Source organism: Bufo bufo, chromosome 2, assembly GCF_905171765.1.
Source record: "Bufo bufo chromosome 2, aBufBuf1.1, whole genome shotgun sequence".
Classification (NCBI taxonomy): domain Eukaryota; kingdom Metazoa; phylum Chordata; class Amphibia; order Anura; family Bufonidae; genus Bufo; species Bufo bufo.
The window spans coordinates 165,651,184-165,667,669 of NC_053390.1; the positions used below are offsets into that span (position 1 = coordinate 165,651,184).

The following is a 16,486-nucleotide window of genomic DNA, read 5'->3' on the forward strand; positions in this document are numbered from 1 at the left end:
TAGAAAGAGGGAGGTGCTCATGCTGCTCTACAGAGCACTAGTGAGACCTCATTTGGAGTATTGTGCTCAGTACTGGAGACCATATCTCCAGAAGGATATTGATACTTTGGAGAGAGTTCAGAGAAGAGCTACTAAACTGGTACATGGATTGCAGGATAAAACTTACCAGGAAAGATTAAAGGACCTTAACATGTATAGCTTGGAAGAAAGGCAGGACAGAGGGGATGTGATCGAAACTGTTAAATACATAAAGGGAATCAACAAGGTAAAAGAGAGAATATTTAAAAAGAAGAAAAACTGCTACAAGAGGACATAGTTTTAAATTAGAGGGGCAAAGGTTTAAAAGTAATATCAGGAAGTATTACTTTACTGAGAGAGTAGTGGATGCATGGAATAGCCTTCCTGCAGAAGTGGTAGCTGCAAATACAGTGAAGGAGTTTAAGCATGCATGGGATAGGCATAAGGCCATCCTTCATATAAGATAGGGCCAAGGGCTATCCATAGTACTCAGTATATTGGGCAGACTAGATGGGCCAAATGGTTCTTATCTGCCGACACATTCTATGTTTCTATGACACAACAGACAATTACTTTAAGTATCAATAAGACAATGACTATGATCATTCCAATTTGTAACAAGGTCTGTTTCCAATTTTTAATCCATTTTTCAAACCAATTCTCCCATGAATTGTCTACCCCAGAATTTTTCTTTAATTCTTTAGGGCATTCATAACCTGGCCATTTAGTCCTAAATTATCGGGGATTACAGTCAGCAGGTCTTACCAATAATTTTTCACACACACCCTTTTTCTGCTAATAGTATATTCAGGGCCATTCTATTTTGGAATGCCATGACACTAGTGGGCCCCATCTAATCTATTATACCCTTTAAGGCAGGCATCCTCAAACTGCGGCCCTTCAGCTGTTGCAAAACTATAACTCCCAGCATGTCCGATCAGCCTACAGATATCAGCCTACAGCAGGGCATTGTGGGAGTTGTAGTTTTACAACAGCTGGAGGGCCACAGTTTGAGGATGCCTGCTTTAAGGCATCCCTGGTATAATTCACAAATCTCTGCTGATTTACAATAGATGCAGTTGATCCAGTCCACATTTTTGTTTATAGTAACTATAGGGATTAGAGACTCAAACCCTGCTGCCACTTGACTTGGCTTTGACTGCCACTTGTCTGGCTTTGAATTCATCTGGGACCCCCCTGGTCACTCCTATGGCGTCTATGTATACATGAGAATCGAGGCTGCCTCCGGGGTTTGTATCCAGCTTCCTCCTTACCACTGCCTCTCCTGGGGTGTAATTATGTTCTAATTCAGGATTTCTTAATTTTTCTACAGTTTTCTCCCAGTCAAGAGAATTGAATACATGGAAAGGCATCAACGCTAGGGCACATTGCCCATGCCAGACAATTGCCAACTTTGTCCTCAGTTTCATATCTGCACACAACCATTTCACATCTCCCAATGCTTGAGTCTGGTTCATCAAATGGCTTTGGTAGGTTTACCCAGTGGTATTCACTACAGTTCCACAATATCCTTCAGGAAACCTGCCCATGTTCTTCCCTTTTTTGACCTCTACTTCAAAGCAGGTGTAATTCCCTTTGTATGTGGTTATCCCTCCTCCAAGCTCAGGGGTTTCCCTCAAGATTGGGAATTTGTCTTCCCAAATCTTGCATTCAGGCTCATTGGCAGTCTGATTCACATACATGCTGGTAAAACATGAATATTGACTGGGATTTAGGTGGAGGGGCACCGTTCCTAAATGTGGTCTAGCTGTGGCACATGTGATACACCCAGATTTGTTTACCTGAGATGCTGTGTACTTCATCCATTCCAACCAAAATTACAGTCATTAAATCCTGTTTCCACTGCCAGTGTCTCCTCTACCGTGAAGAGGGCCTAGCTACTTTACCCGGTAACAAGGGGTTGAGCTCTTGTGCTGGGAGTGAACTGGGGGTAGGATTTGGGACAGGCCTGTTTGTGATGTCCTTAAAGTAGAACTGTCCCCCATGGCCCATATTTATCAGATGGATACTTTCTCAAGACATACATTCCCAAGTCGGTTGGTTGGGGGTATTCTATTGTCAATATCGGGGGATGACAACCCAGGGGCCCCCCTTTGTCCGTGGGATATTTTTGACATGTTTTGACCTGGGTTTTTCCCCATATTTTTGCTACTTAAATGCATTCTCGTTACAAGAGGTTTTCCCCTTTTATCTTTCCTTTGCATCCCCTCAACTGGTTTGTATCCCCAGCTGATTCCCGTATTGGTAAGCATATCTGACCAGGCTGCACAATACTCATTATTGGTCCTGGTAACACATACATAATATTGCAGTGAAGCAAAATCAAACATCCGACTGTCATGACATCTGCAATTGGCAACATCACAGAAGTCAAATTCAAATGCTTGTATTGGCTCTGTAAAATTTACCCAGAAGACCCATGTACCCCTTGAGGCGTCTGAGGCCCAGTTTGAGCATTGGGCTGTAGATGCTCCCACAAGACCCACACCCCCTCCCAAGAGGAAAACCAAAAAGGATATCATTCTCAGCAGGCCTCTCTATGGGGGGCTGGAACCTTCTTGCAGTGGGAGGTGTGTGTCCAGGTCTTCTTCCCCTCGAGTTTCACTGAAGTGGGAGTAGTTAGCAGGACCTGGAATGGACCATCAAATCTGGGCTCCAGAGTCTTTCTGACATGCCTTTTCACCAGAACCCAATCTCCTGGTTGAAGGGTATGACTTCCAGGAATCTGGATGGGATCTGGAAGTGAAGAAAAGACTTGAAAATGTAGGTCAGTCAGATGTTTACACAGAGCAGCTACATAAGCAGACAAGCAATCATGTTGCAAAACAAGTTCTTGGGGAAAATACTGTCCTAACTTGGGGGCACTCCCAAACAGAATATCAAAAGGGGAAAGCTTCTCTTTTCCCCTAGGGGTATGTCTGACACTGAACAGGGCAATTGGAAAAGTCTCTGGCCATGGTCTTCCAGTCTCTTGTGCCATTTTCAGCATTTTTAGCTTCAACGTGCCGTTCATTCTTTCCACTTTGCCGCTGCTTTGTGGTCTTTACAGGGTATGGAAGGCAAAGTGAGTCCCCAGTGCGGCCCATATCTCCTGAGCCACATCCGCTGTGAAGGCAGTTCCTTGATCACTCTCTATTACTTCAGGTACCCCAAATCTACAGACAATTTCATTCAACAGCTTCTTCACTGTTGTCTTCGCTGTCTGATTCTTCACGGGGTAGGCTTCAGGCCATCCAGAGAACATGTCTATGACCACCAGAGCATACTGGAATCCCTGCGAAGGGGTCATCTGTATGTGGTCAATCTGAATCCTTTGAAACAGGTAGAGAGGTTTTGGTAAACACTTGACAGGGACTTTTTCCAATTTCCCTGGGTTGCATCTGGCACAGATCATGCAGCTATTTAAATACCGAGCGGTGAACGTAGAGATGGCTGGAGCAAGCCATTTAGAAGAGATGAGGTTGTTCATCGTAGTTTTCCCCTAGTGTGTAGTCCCATGGGCCCAGGAGACTACCGCAGGGTAGAGACTTCAAGGCAAACATAGGAGATGCTCTTTCCTCCAAATCCTGTCTTCATCAGGGTCTCCTCATTTTTCGGACCACAGTTCTTTCTCCTCTTCTGATGCCGCTTCCTGCATATCTTCCAGTGTTTCCTTGGTGAGAGGGAATCCACGTGGTATACCTGCCTCGTTCCTTGCGACCTTTGATGGTGTCTTGGCTATCATCATCTCCCCCCCCCCCCCCCCCCCCCCTCCCTCCCTTTTCCTCATTGCAGCCTCCTTTGCCACTTTATCAGCCCTGGCGTTTCCTTGAGTTTCTGGAGTATCTGCTTTTGAGTGTGCCTTGAGTATAGCCACCTGCTTAGGGAGTGTCAGAGCCTCCATTAGCGCTTGCACAGCTTCAGCATGTTTCACAGGAGTTCCACTTGCCGTGATAAAATTGCGGCTCCTCCAGATGGGGCCGAAGTCATGAACTACTCCAAAGGCGTACCTAGAGTGTATATGTTGGCAGTCTTTCCCTTAGCCATCTTGCAGGACTTAGTGAGGGCTATCAGTTCTGCCTCTTGGGCAGACTTGTCAGGAGAAAGAGGATGCGCTTGTAACACATAATGTAAGGAAGTGACCGCATATCCAGCGTGATATCTGCCTTGATCATCTGCGTATCGAGATCCATCCACAGATTGAGATCAGGTTTGTCCAACATTGTTTCTGTCACATTCGGGAGAGGCTCAGTCTCTTGTTTAATCAATTCCAGGCAATCATGGCAATCTTCAGAGTAAAAATCATCATGACCACCCCAAGGTTCCTTCCACACACCTGAAGGGGCAGAGAGAGAAGCAAGGCTGAGCATGGGTGTTCACCTTGGTACATTTACTGAGGTGGACACAGAAAGGCTGTTTGACAGAAACATCAGATGGCGCTATTCTAAGGGTAATTTCAGAGCTTGTCCAGTGCGGATAACAAGCTCCATGTGGGAGCATGATTTCCCGTTATGGACACCTTTTACTTTTACAGGACGGCATGGCATTATAATGATTTATAATGCTGTATGTATGTCTATACTTGTCCTTGCATCCTCTGAATTGTATTGACATAATGCCATCACTATAATTTTGTAGATGCACGGCCAGACAGAGATACAGTGTTATAAATCATTATAATGACATGCGATCCTGTGAAAGGAGCAGTGTCTGTAAACGGGAAATCACCTTCCCACACAGAGCGTTTTTCCTGCACTGGACACGTGCATCTGCAATTACTCTAATATTATTCCTGAAAGATCTGAGGATATAAACTTTTTATATATTTTTTAAAAGGGGCCATTCACACGTCCGTATGTGTTTTGCGGATCCGCAAAACACGGACACTGGCAATTTGCGTTCCGCACTTTGCAGACCACACATCGCCGGCACTCTCATAGAAAATGTCTTCTTGTTCTTACTCCCACTACTAACTTGCAGAAAAGTGTAATATGTGTTGGCGGCTTTTAACCACGTTTTATTTGGTTGGTTGTTTTTTTTTTTACCAATGCTTTCCCCCATACAGCTTTTTTTTGTCAGTTTTTGATGCAGGTTTTTTTTTTGAGCCAAAACCAGAAGTGATTTTGAAGGGAAAGAAAAATATGAAGGAAGGACTTCCTGCTGGATCCACTTCTGGCTTTTGCTCAAAAAACTGCATCAAGAACTGCCACAAATAGTTGTATTTGCCACCACCCTTACAGAGGAATTGACATTACTGCGGGGCACATACTTTTCTTTAATTTAAAAAAAAACCTGAGGTGGTAGAACACATGGCAGATGTGAACATATTTATTACAGTATAGTTTCTACCTTGTGGCAGTATGTGACTTCTCTCTGTGACACTTGCTTCCGCGGACCTGGAAATGGGTTTACATGTTAGTCATCTTTCTTTATGCAAGCTTCAGTTGTCAGAAGCACACACTTATTATAAGTAATGAAACTAAAAAAGAGTGGATTGCGGTTGGGTCTATACGGTGATGCGATGTGTTGGTCAACAAAAAAAATATTGTAGAGTTGTGATTTGGCTGTAAAGACACAGAAAAGTAACATGCGAGTGACATGTTGCATACGACTTACATTAAAGTCAACGGAGTAAGTTGCTTGCAATCTGCAACTCAAAATCTATTAGGCCCTTGTATGTATGTATGTATGTATTTCCATTCTAAAATGATTTAAAATGAAAACTATGGGGAAATCACATTCTTAGCTTTCATGCAGCCTAATAATAGGATATAGCTGGTTTCTGATTTTTTTGTGCCTCACTTCCCATAGGCAGAGCATACACTGCTGCAGGCTGTAGAGCAGTGGGCAATTTCAGTTCATGGTGGTGGTCAGACTGTGGAATAGGAACGCTTCTGCTTCGAGCAGGTTTAGACCTCATGCACACGGCTATGTCTGTGCATTCTGTATTTTTCCCATCAAGAGAAAGGGCTGTTCTCATCCACAATATGGATAGGACATGTACTATAATCCATTCACTGCTCGTTGTCAGGCTTACGGCTACCTCTGAGATCCACCAGTAGTTGCACATGCGCAGTGTACACTCTTCATGTCTGACTCTGGTTGTCCAAGTTACACTAAGCTTATTTCACACGAGTGATACGGATTGTGTCAGGATCTGTTCAGATAAAAACTGATGGTTTTGCACACAAGTTGAATTAGTTTTGTTGAATTCGTTTTTTACGCTTCTAAAGAAAAACTGAGAAATAACAATCTACCGTACATCTCCTTGCTACCATCAGTGAAAAACACTTTGCTTTCAGACGCATTCCATTTTTCACACATGACCCATTTACTTCTATGGAGTAATGGCTGTGTAAAAAAAAGCGGAATATAGAACATTCAGTTTTTTTTATCTTTTTTTTTTTTATGAACGCAGAGATGATGTGTGAAAAACACTGTTACGCAGACCCATTGAAATGAATGGGTCAGGATTCAGTTCGGATGCTATGCATTAGCTACATGCATCACATCCGGACTGAAAACTTGCTCGTGTGAGAGAGGCCTTAGTACACATATTTGCACATGTGTAATAGCTCTCGGTCCAACCACCACTCTGCGTCTCCATACCTTTCAATGGGACAGTTCCTAAATATGCGAAAAAAGCCCTGGAGCTGTTCAGCAGAGGAATGTAGAGTTCGATCTGTAAAACATCCGGCAGAGCTGATGCTGCTAATGAAAAGTGAGCAGCATCACTTACAGGCAAGTGGTGTAGTGACATTGCATCACCACTTCCCTGTATTGTCAGTCAGATTGAAGGTTTCTACCCACCACATTGGCAGACTGAAGAGGTGAGACAGCCTGTCCTCATCTCTAGGTACTGGGGAGAGCAGGACAAACAACCCTTTTGTGGAGCTTTTGTCATCAAGAATAGTGTGAATATGAACTTTTATTCTGCCAGATTCTGCTCCTGCAAGTGCACTGGAGGCGGAGCTAAACTGTGAAGTGGAGTGATAGCTGTAGTGGTCTCCTGGTTGTGAAGCAGCTCTTCAGTGAAGCTCTGCCTTCATTGCCTTGCAGGTGCAGAATCTGGCATTAAAAAAACTGACTGACCTGTTACATGTGCACTTGGCAGCTGAAGACATCTGTGTTGGTCCCATGTTCATATGTGCCCGCATTGCTGAGAAATAAAAAGGTTTTAATATATGTAAATGAGCCTCTAGGAGCAACAGGGATGTTACCATTACACCTAGAGGCTCTGCTCTCTGCAACTGCCGCCCTCTTCACTTTGACAGGACCAGGCAGTGGAAATGTCCTCATATCTGGCCATGTCATTCAAAGTGCAGAGAGAGCAGAGCCTCTCTGTGTAATGGTAACGCCCTCGTTGCTCCTAGAGGCTCATTTGCATATATTAAAACATCCTTTTTCTCAGCAATGCGGGCACATATGAACATGGAACCAACACAGATGCCTTCAGCTGCCAAGTGCACATGTAATAGGTCAGCCAGTTTCATAGGTACAAATCTGCTGACAGATGCCCTTTAAATTCACACTACTCCTGATAATGAAAGCTCCACAGGAAGTCTTTTTAGCCTGCTCTATACAGCCGCTATCTAGTGCTGTCAGTAGTTTAGCATTGTCAAAAGTGCTGCCAAATTCCCTTTAAAATGCAATTCAGTGTTAGTGTCTTTGTTGGCCTTTGTGTTTTCTCATGTCTTTTTTTAATTCAATGTAGATAACTGCAGTGACCTGAACTCCGAGCTGCAGAGGGTCCTGACAGGTCTAGAAAATGTCGTCTGCGGGAGAAAAAAGAGTAGCTGCAATTTGTCTGTGGCAGAAGTTGATAGACACATCGAGCAGCTGACAACAGCCAGTGAACACTGTGACCTGGCCATTAAGGTAACATTCTTTATCTGCCTCACTGGTCCACCAAATGTGTCCATTCATCAATCTGAGACACACACATAATCTGCGCCTCTCAGTCTAAAACCTGCAGTAAGTCAGCTCCTGGTACTGTTCCTTGTTTTGACAGACTGTGGAAGAAATAGAGGGTGTCCTGGGTCGGGAATTATACCCTAATTTGGCAGAAGAAAGGTCACGATGGGAAAAAGAGCTGGCTGGTCTGCGGGAAGAAAACGAAAGTCTCACCGCCATGCTGTGCAGCAAAGAGGAAGATCTCAATAGGACCAAGTCTACTATGAACGCCATCCGTGAAGAAAGGGATAGGCTTCGGCGAAGAGTAAGACTGCTTTAAGTTTGCCATAATGACCTTAGTATGCCACTGAAATATTGTTTCATTAATACGACCTACAGTGATCCCATAGAGTGTATCCACATGTTTAACGGTAGACCCTGACAAAATGATTTTGGTCTGACCTGTATGTGAATCACCTCTAGTCTGTAGCTCTGTTGGGTTTTTTCTTATTTATTAATTTTTTAGATTTTTATATGTGAATGTAGGTTTCATATTGTTTGGGTCGTGGCTTCTGACTATAACGGAAACCACAAAACTGGTGGAAACCAATATCACCTGGTGGATCCTATTGCATATTTGCAAATATTTAGGCATTTTTTGGGGATAGAGACATGCCACCTTTTTCTCAGACCACACCCTCTTTACATGCCCGGGATCAGGTCAGTGGCACGAGAACAGTGGGGCTGCCGACAGGTGAGGCTTTTTTCATTTTGGCACTATGGCACCTAAATTTGCTTGTATAACTGCTCATAAGTAATCACAAAATGGTCCAATTCTCCAGCTACTTGTAACATGAGCTGCTGACTCTTGTAGCAGGTTTTGTCCCTGCTAGGGATATTGATTGCCCGTCTGCTGCCATCAGTTAATTTGCTGCCCGATGCTTCATTGCATTATGCTACAGTAGTTGATTAGTCTTCTCCAGCAGACAGTGTTGTGGCTGTCACTATTACATCAGATCATTTATACCTTGGCAGCAAAGCTCGTCCCAGCATATCCCCCCCCCCCCCCCCCTTCCCCCCTTCTTTATGGTTCACTTTCCACTCAGATATTCACAGCAACCTAACACTTCATCCTGTTCCTCAAGCATCTCATTAAGGGTGTCACACTGCATTTGGAGATTTGCCATTATGGGATAGCGCGCAGGGGCTTATTGATGAAAACCAGTATAAAGGAAAAATTTAGACATTTTCCATAGCAACCAATTAGATTCCTGCTTTCATCCTTCTAATTCAGGCTGGGCCGTGAAAGCGATATCTGGAACGGTTCCTATGGCTGACACTTGCATGGTTCTATTGGACTAGCTTTCATATATCAGCACTATATAAGGGTACTTTCACACTAGCGTTTTTCTTTTCCGGCGCTGAGTTCCGTCCTAGGGGCTCAAATCCGGAAAAGAACTGATCGGTTTTATCCCCATGCATTCTGAATGGAGAGTCAGTCCTTCAGGATGCATCAGGATGTCTTCAGTTCAGTCTTTTTGACTGATCAGGCTTTTCAGAAAAACGTAGCATGCAGTATTTTTACCTCCGGCCAAAAAGCCTGAACACTTTGACTGAACGCCGGATCAGGCCTTTTTCCCATTGACTTGCATTAACGCCGGATCTGGCACTGTGTGTTCAGTCAAAACGGATCCGGCTTTTGCATGTTAAACCCGAAAAATGTGAAAAAAAAGTTAGTCCATAAATGGCGGATCTGTTTTTTCCAATGCATTTTTTCATTGTGATCAAAATCCTGATCAGGATTCAAATGTAATCCGTTTTCACACGTTTTTCCGGATCCAGCGGGCAGTTCCGCTGTCGGAATTGAACACCGGATTAAAACAACGCTAGTGTGAAAGTAGCCTAAGACTACTTTCACATCTACACTTTTGCTGTCCGGCATGGGATCTCAAAACCACAGCAAAATGCTTCTGTTATAATAATTCAACCGACTGCATCGGTTCAGAATGGATCAGGTTGTATTATATCAAAAATGAAGAAACCGGCACTAAAACCATTGTAAGTTTCGGGTCCGAAAAAAACGCATCCCGGCACCATTGCCTTACATAGTTTTTGGTGTCGGATCCGGCTTCTTCAGTGTCCCATGGCGCACTGCAGCAATTTTGTGTCCGGCATGGGAACGCAATATACGCTTTGCTACGGTTTGTTCAGTGTTGTCCCTGTTGACAGTGAAAGGGGAGAAAACGGAAGCGTTGTGCTGCAGTTTTGAGACTGGACAGCACAATGCAGATATGAAAGTAGCCAAACTCATTATTAAACACATCATTCTAGTTATATTTTATAATGATTCCTACTCATTTTTTGCTTTTTAATATTTGCACATTTCAGTATATTATAACTTATCCTTATATCCGATAAAGGTAGTCCTTTAATAGTATATGCTCTTTTGAAAATGAGTTCTCCCTACAATAAAACAGCACTCTTCACCAATGTGTGGGCTGTTTAGAAATTGGCTCCAACCATAATCTATGATTATCCCTCCAGGCTGGGTCATGCTGACCGGGATATGGCGCTGCTGGTATTATGATGCATGTAACATAATCTTAGAATAATTAAGCAGCTAGATTATGATTATTTTTGTGTGAATGTAAGGCATCATGCTCATGACCATATCCATTTTGCGGTCCACAAACTGCAAATTTGCAAAATCCAGATTCCTGCTGTGCATTCCTCAATTTTCTCCTCACATTAGTAGGAATGTCTATTCTTGTCGGCAAAGTGAACAAGAATAGGACACGCTCTTATTATTTGCAGAACAGCCACACAAATGTGGACAGCTTAAGTGTGACATCCATGTGCTGTCTGCATTTCTCGCGAATCCATACAAATGAATAGGTCCGCATGTGAAAATGAGGGTCACGCATGGACCAAAACTACGGTCAAGTGCATAAGGACTAAATTGATCTTAATCAGTTCTTTAGGGAAGGATCATAAGCCACTGGGCTTGTGGGTCAGAAGCTTATTGGGGTAGGTGAGTGGAAAGGGGGATATCTCACTGACCTTTTACCTCAGTAACATCTCATTGTGTATGGCCATCTTTGGTTTTGTTTGTGCCAAATAGAAAGGTCCCTGAAAAGAGGGCAAAGACAGTAAACAGAGATGTGTTGACAGGTGATTCTTGAGAGTGGAACAGATTTGCGGTACTTGCCAAAATGAGCCTGAATTCTGACCTAATTTTTACCCAAAAAACGGTGTAATGCTTTGCACCACATTTATTGCTTTACACGCTTTTTTTGCTCATTTGCACCTTGTCAAACGAGAAAAAAAAGCGTGTAAAGCAATAAATGTGGTGCAAAGCTTAAGGTTCTTTTAGACGAACCGATAATCAGGCTGGTTATCAGGGATGAGTGTATATATACTTGTTCCCGATAAATGGCCTGCATAAAAGGTGGCACCGATCACCCAATAAACAAGCAAACACTCGATCATCAGGTGATCATGTCTTTGAGCTGGCACAAAAAAAAAAATCCTCATTCTTGTGCAGTAGGTCATGCTGACTTAACAGCAACCTGCTGCCCAGGAACACTAATTCTCTATGGAGACCTGCAATCGCTGGTGACCTCTCTAGGATTCTCTGTAGGGGCGCACCCTGGGTACAGTCAGGCAATTATTGGGAATGTTTAGTTTGTTCCCGATAATTTCCTGACACATTGGTCCTTAAAAAAGGACCTTTAGAGAAAGTGAGTGTGCGCAAATATGCGGCAATGTGTGCCAAAAAGGACATTATTCTGGCGTAAAGTAAGCTAGATAATAGGTAAACTTCGGCTAGACGGTCTAAAGGTTTTTCCAATTTTTCATCCACAATCAGCCACTGGTGCGTTTTTGGACTGTGCCCATTTCCTTATTCCTCCTGGCTCTTGCGAATGATTGCTGAATACTACATGGTTTTGCATCGTGACATAATCTACTTTTGTCAGATAGACCCTAATGGATTACATATACAAGGTAGACCCGGAGCCCTTGTTATTAAATTACTTATTGGATGCATGATAGAAAGTGTCATCCCAGTTCTTGCCGATGTTTGGAGTGAGTGTAACCTCACTTTACGTGCTTGCCAGTTTGTAAAATTAGCTGCACAGCAAAACTAAAAGGCGATAGCTGTCTGCCACCTACTATCCCTTCATTATCTAGTGTTACAGTACAGTAGGGTTGTTGCTAGCTGGTCGCCACTTGTGTTTTTCTGCTTTCTTGTATCTCAGGCTTCAGATGTGTTAAGAAAGTGAGAATTGGGACTAGTTCAAAAATTAACAAAGCTCAGAGATTTTGCCTCCAGAAGAAACCTGAAAGAAAATGACTTCCTCCTGATCCTTATTGCTTAAAAATTGCTGAACACTTTTTAGCTCCCTCATAGAGGATTTTTGCTGCAACTAAAAATATGTATTAAAGGCGGCATCCATCAGCAATGAGGAGCTGTTCGAATCAATAGGTCTGTCCCTTTCACTTGTGTCTGTAATCATACAAAGTGCTCTCAGTAGGTTCTTCTAGTCCTGCGGATGTAATTAAATTAGGTGTTTAATGTATTCCGTTAACAGATTGTGATGGTTTTTAGGAGCAGCAGCTATGAAGCCGCGTGCATGATACCGATTTTGTGTTTCTCACGGCTCATTAGTAACCGAGGTAATCATTTCTTGTAGTATCTAAAGTCCAAGCAATCTCACGTTATTTGTGTTGTGTTTGTTAGAATGAAAGCAAAGTTCTTTAGCAGCAACAATTCCCCGGCGTCATTTTATTGAATTATTAGGTTTTTAGAGTGTGAAGAAAATACAGACTGCAAATCAAATGAAACAAACCCTTAAATAAGGTAAAAATGTGTCTTCACCATATCCTCCCTGTTATGTAGGATAATTGTGTTTGGACTAGAGTTGCGGATAGGGTTGTGGGAAGTATAGTGTTTTTATATCATAGGTAAGCAATATATAAAACCCAAGACCGACCCATCTGTACAATGTTTCTACATGCATTTTTTTTCTTCTTTTTATAAGGTCACAAATGTAATAAACATACAAAATTTACATTGCCAAGTTAAAAAAAAAAAGCAATTTTTTTCAAAAGTATAAACCCGTAGACCTTCCCACCAACCTTTAAAACCTAACTTTTCACCCATGCACGCCAGGGATACTTCAAACCTGTCCCGGGTTGTGTCCATGCAGTTGTTGTAACATATACTATGAAGTGAAGGCAGTTTTGGTCTGTGTGGATGTGTTGCATACACACATACATAATTTTTTGCCCAGAGGTTCAAATCAATAGTTCAGCTCTGCCACGACTACTCATACATTGATTTGTGCCTACCTGGATATGAGTTCTGTAGTCTTCTAGCAATATCTTCTAGGTTTTGTTGACTTTTTAGTGTTAAGTCCCATTCACACTTCAGTAAATTGTAGAAGTGTGCTGTCAATTGATTTTTAATGTGTTTATTCCCACATCCTGGATGTGCACTACTGTGGTCTGTGATGTGGACCCAACATGCCCATTGTAGTCTATGGGTCTGTGAAAACCAGTGACACAACGCGGATGGCATCTTTGTTCTGTTAGTGGATTCAGTGCCCATTGGAGGAGGTGCTCTGGAGATCCCTTTTCAGCCTAACAGTGCACGTGGAATACGGATGAAGAACACGCGGATGGCAAAGAACAGACACACGGACCATTCACGGACATTGTCATGGATGATACATTGACCGTCTTTATCACGGACGTTGTCAGAGATGTGAATGAGGTCTTACACTGATGTTTTCACATAGTCATTTCTCCAGCTTCTAGCTTTCTGGGCGATTTCTGTACTTCTCCAGGTATTGGTGTGCAGTCACACATACCGACCCTATCTGCACTTCTGCCCCTGTGCTGCAACTCTTACCCTGTAACTGTGACAGAACATATGCCTGTGGCAGTTGGAGATTTAAACTGAGCGCGTTCGACCAGCTCCATGATATGGACAAAAAAATAAGGAAAAGAACAAACAGCAGGTGGCGCTATACAGATACATTTTATTAAATAGCTCAGTCGCTATACTAAATTTTGAATTACATTAAATTACAAAAATATTCAGGTCCAGGTGCTGGTTTGAAAAATTTAGAATATGTTTCGTGACCTATCCTCTTTAAGTTGCTACTCCCTGAAAACCTGTTTGGAGATGGTGGGAACATGAGATGTTGGGGTTCATTGAGGGCTGCAGTTGTAAAATATTGGTGCAAAAGAAATGCATACCAATACCTGCAGAATATCTAATGGCAGTGATCTATACTATTTCCTATTTCGGTCATCTCCTAGCATTTCTCAGGTAAATCCGGGTGAAATATTCAGAACCTCTGATGCAGGGAATATACAGAATAGACGTTTTGTAATCCTAAAACTTGAATATTGGGCTGATTAGGATACATTACTGCATGTCATTGAAATCCTTGCCCGTCTGTATTTTTCTTTTGTACAGACATAAGGCTTCATAATGAGTATTTCTTGTGTGACTATTTTCTGGATGCATTAGGACAGGGTGTAATAACAGAAGCTACTTGATTATGGCGCTTTGCCTATGTGAATAATGATCGGCACAGTGCGATGGTGGAAAGATTATGATTAAGATCTTTGATAAGAATGAGACTATAACTGTTCTCATTAAGTGCTTTTCTCATGCGGTCGGTTTTCTCTTTGATGTTCAAATCCACAAGACTAGAACATTTTGGAAACATGGGAGTTTTGTTAATTATCCATTTTTAGCTGCATATATTTTCTGTGCCAGTCTGCTTCCTCAGTGGGAGCAGTGATTCGCAGTGACAGTGATTTAGTGACAGCAGTGTTCCTTCATACAGTACGCAGTGAAGGTGCCATTGGTATACGCTGACACATCCAGTAATGTTCAGCTCACTGAAGAGCCTCCTAATTGACTGAAGTTCATTTACTACTGCACACCTTTATCATCGTCACCGTCTTCTGAATAGCAAATAAATGTTGTATTTTTTTTTAGACTTTTACCTTGTGAATGTAAAAGGGTTTTTGTCTAGTAGCATTTAGTATTTACCCATTTCTAGAAAATGGCTAATTAATATTTTTTTGTTAGTTAAAGGGTTATTCCCATCTTAGACATTGGGGGCATGCCGCCAGTATATGCCCCCAATGTCTGATAGATGTGGGTCTCATCTCTGGGACCTGCACCTATACTTAGAACAGAGCCCACAAAGTCTCGGAAGTCCCATTGAAATGAATAGGAGGCGCACCGAGCAAGTGCGGCCATCACTCCATTCACTTCTGTGGGGTTTATTTTCAGTGCTCATATACAATTTTTTATTTTTTTTTATAGTGCAACCGTTTTCAGATGCGAAAATGCCTATGATCTTTATTTGGGGTGATTTCAATTTTTATATTCTTTTGTTTTTAAAAACTTTTTTTCTACTTTTTTTTAGGTCCCTAAGGGCCTAACTACATGCAATCATCAGACTACAGTTTCTGTGCAGTAAAGGGATTTATTCCATTACTGTAAAGAAAATTATTTATATTTCAGTGCATTGGAATACACCTGCCCCCTTGTACAGGCTTAGGCTTATTACTACTAAGGAACACCTTCCTTGATTTCTGCAAGGGGAAGGCGTTGTGGCCTTCCAGTTTTTCTTTAGCTCTCAGATGCCATAGTCACATTTGAGGACGGCATCTGGGGGGTTAAATGTCTATTATCGACATTATTACCAGTTGTAGACATTAGCCCCAGTTGTCTACTGTGTTAAACAGCAGGCACTCGACATCTATTACGCTCGCTCCAGAGCGGTCGCCATCTTTAAAGACTTGTTTTTAGCGGCAGTTGGGAAGCGGTTAATGTAAAGTCAAACCAAAATGTTTTCAATGGAGGTAAAGAGGACCTGCCACCAGTCCTGACCTGTTTGTCTTAGCAAAAACTTGTATTTTTATAACTCTATTGTTTCTCTTTTATTCCTTCTAGAAATGTATATATAAATTCACAACTGGATGTTTCCATTCCTCTTGTCAAATGGGTGACACTGTCCATAACAGGACACCTGACACTTACACCTTTCTGTTTCCTTAAGGAGAGCAGTGAATTCACAGTCTTGACTACCCTGAAAATGTGAACCCCACTGCACCTGCAGCCGAATTTGAGCTTTGGCACCTACTTCACTACTCAGAGCAGCAGCGGTTTTCTTCTTATTACAGGCAGGATTAGAATTGCAGATATTACACACACACACACACACATATATATATATATATATATATATATATATATATATAAAACACAGGATGCACCATTCACAATAAGTGATGTCAAAGCTTATCTGCTCTCCCCTGACCTCTGCACAGGTCACAGGGCATGCCTAGAAAACTCTCCCATAGAAGTCAATGAGGTCCCCTCCTGTCCATTGTGATTATGCTGTAAAGCATCTCTATAAATGCTGTTAGCCGCAGCTCAGGTAAGATGGCAGCCCCCATAATCATGTTCAGGAGATAGAAGAAAAAAAAATCAGCAATTATTGAATAACAGATGAGAATAAAGGATATGTGTCGCGATCTGGTT

The 16,486-nt window shown here is 42.3% G+C and overlaps 1 protein-coding gene across 5 annotated transcripts in view; it reads left to right on the plus strand.

The window, feature by feature from the left end:
• The window catches only part of MCC (MCC regulator of WNT signaling pathway), a 315,415-nt gene that overhangs the window by 223,865 nt on the left and 75,064 nt on the right, over positions 1 to 16,486 (plus strand). For all 5 annotated transcript variants that reach the window (XM_040421630.1, XM_040421633.1, XM_040421632.1 and 2 more), the window contains 2 exons: positions 7,733 to 7,896; positions 8,030 to 8,236. In XM_040421630.1, coding sequence (XP_040277564.1) covers positions 7,733 to 7,896; positions 8,030 to 8,236 — 371 coding nt within the window. The remainder of the gene's footprint in view (positions 1 to 7,732; positions 7,897 to 8,029; positions 8,237 to 16,486) is intronic.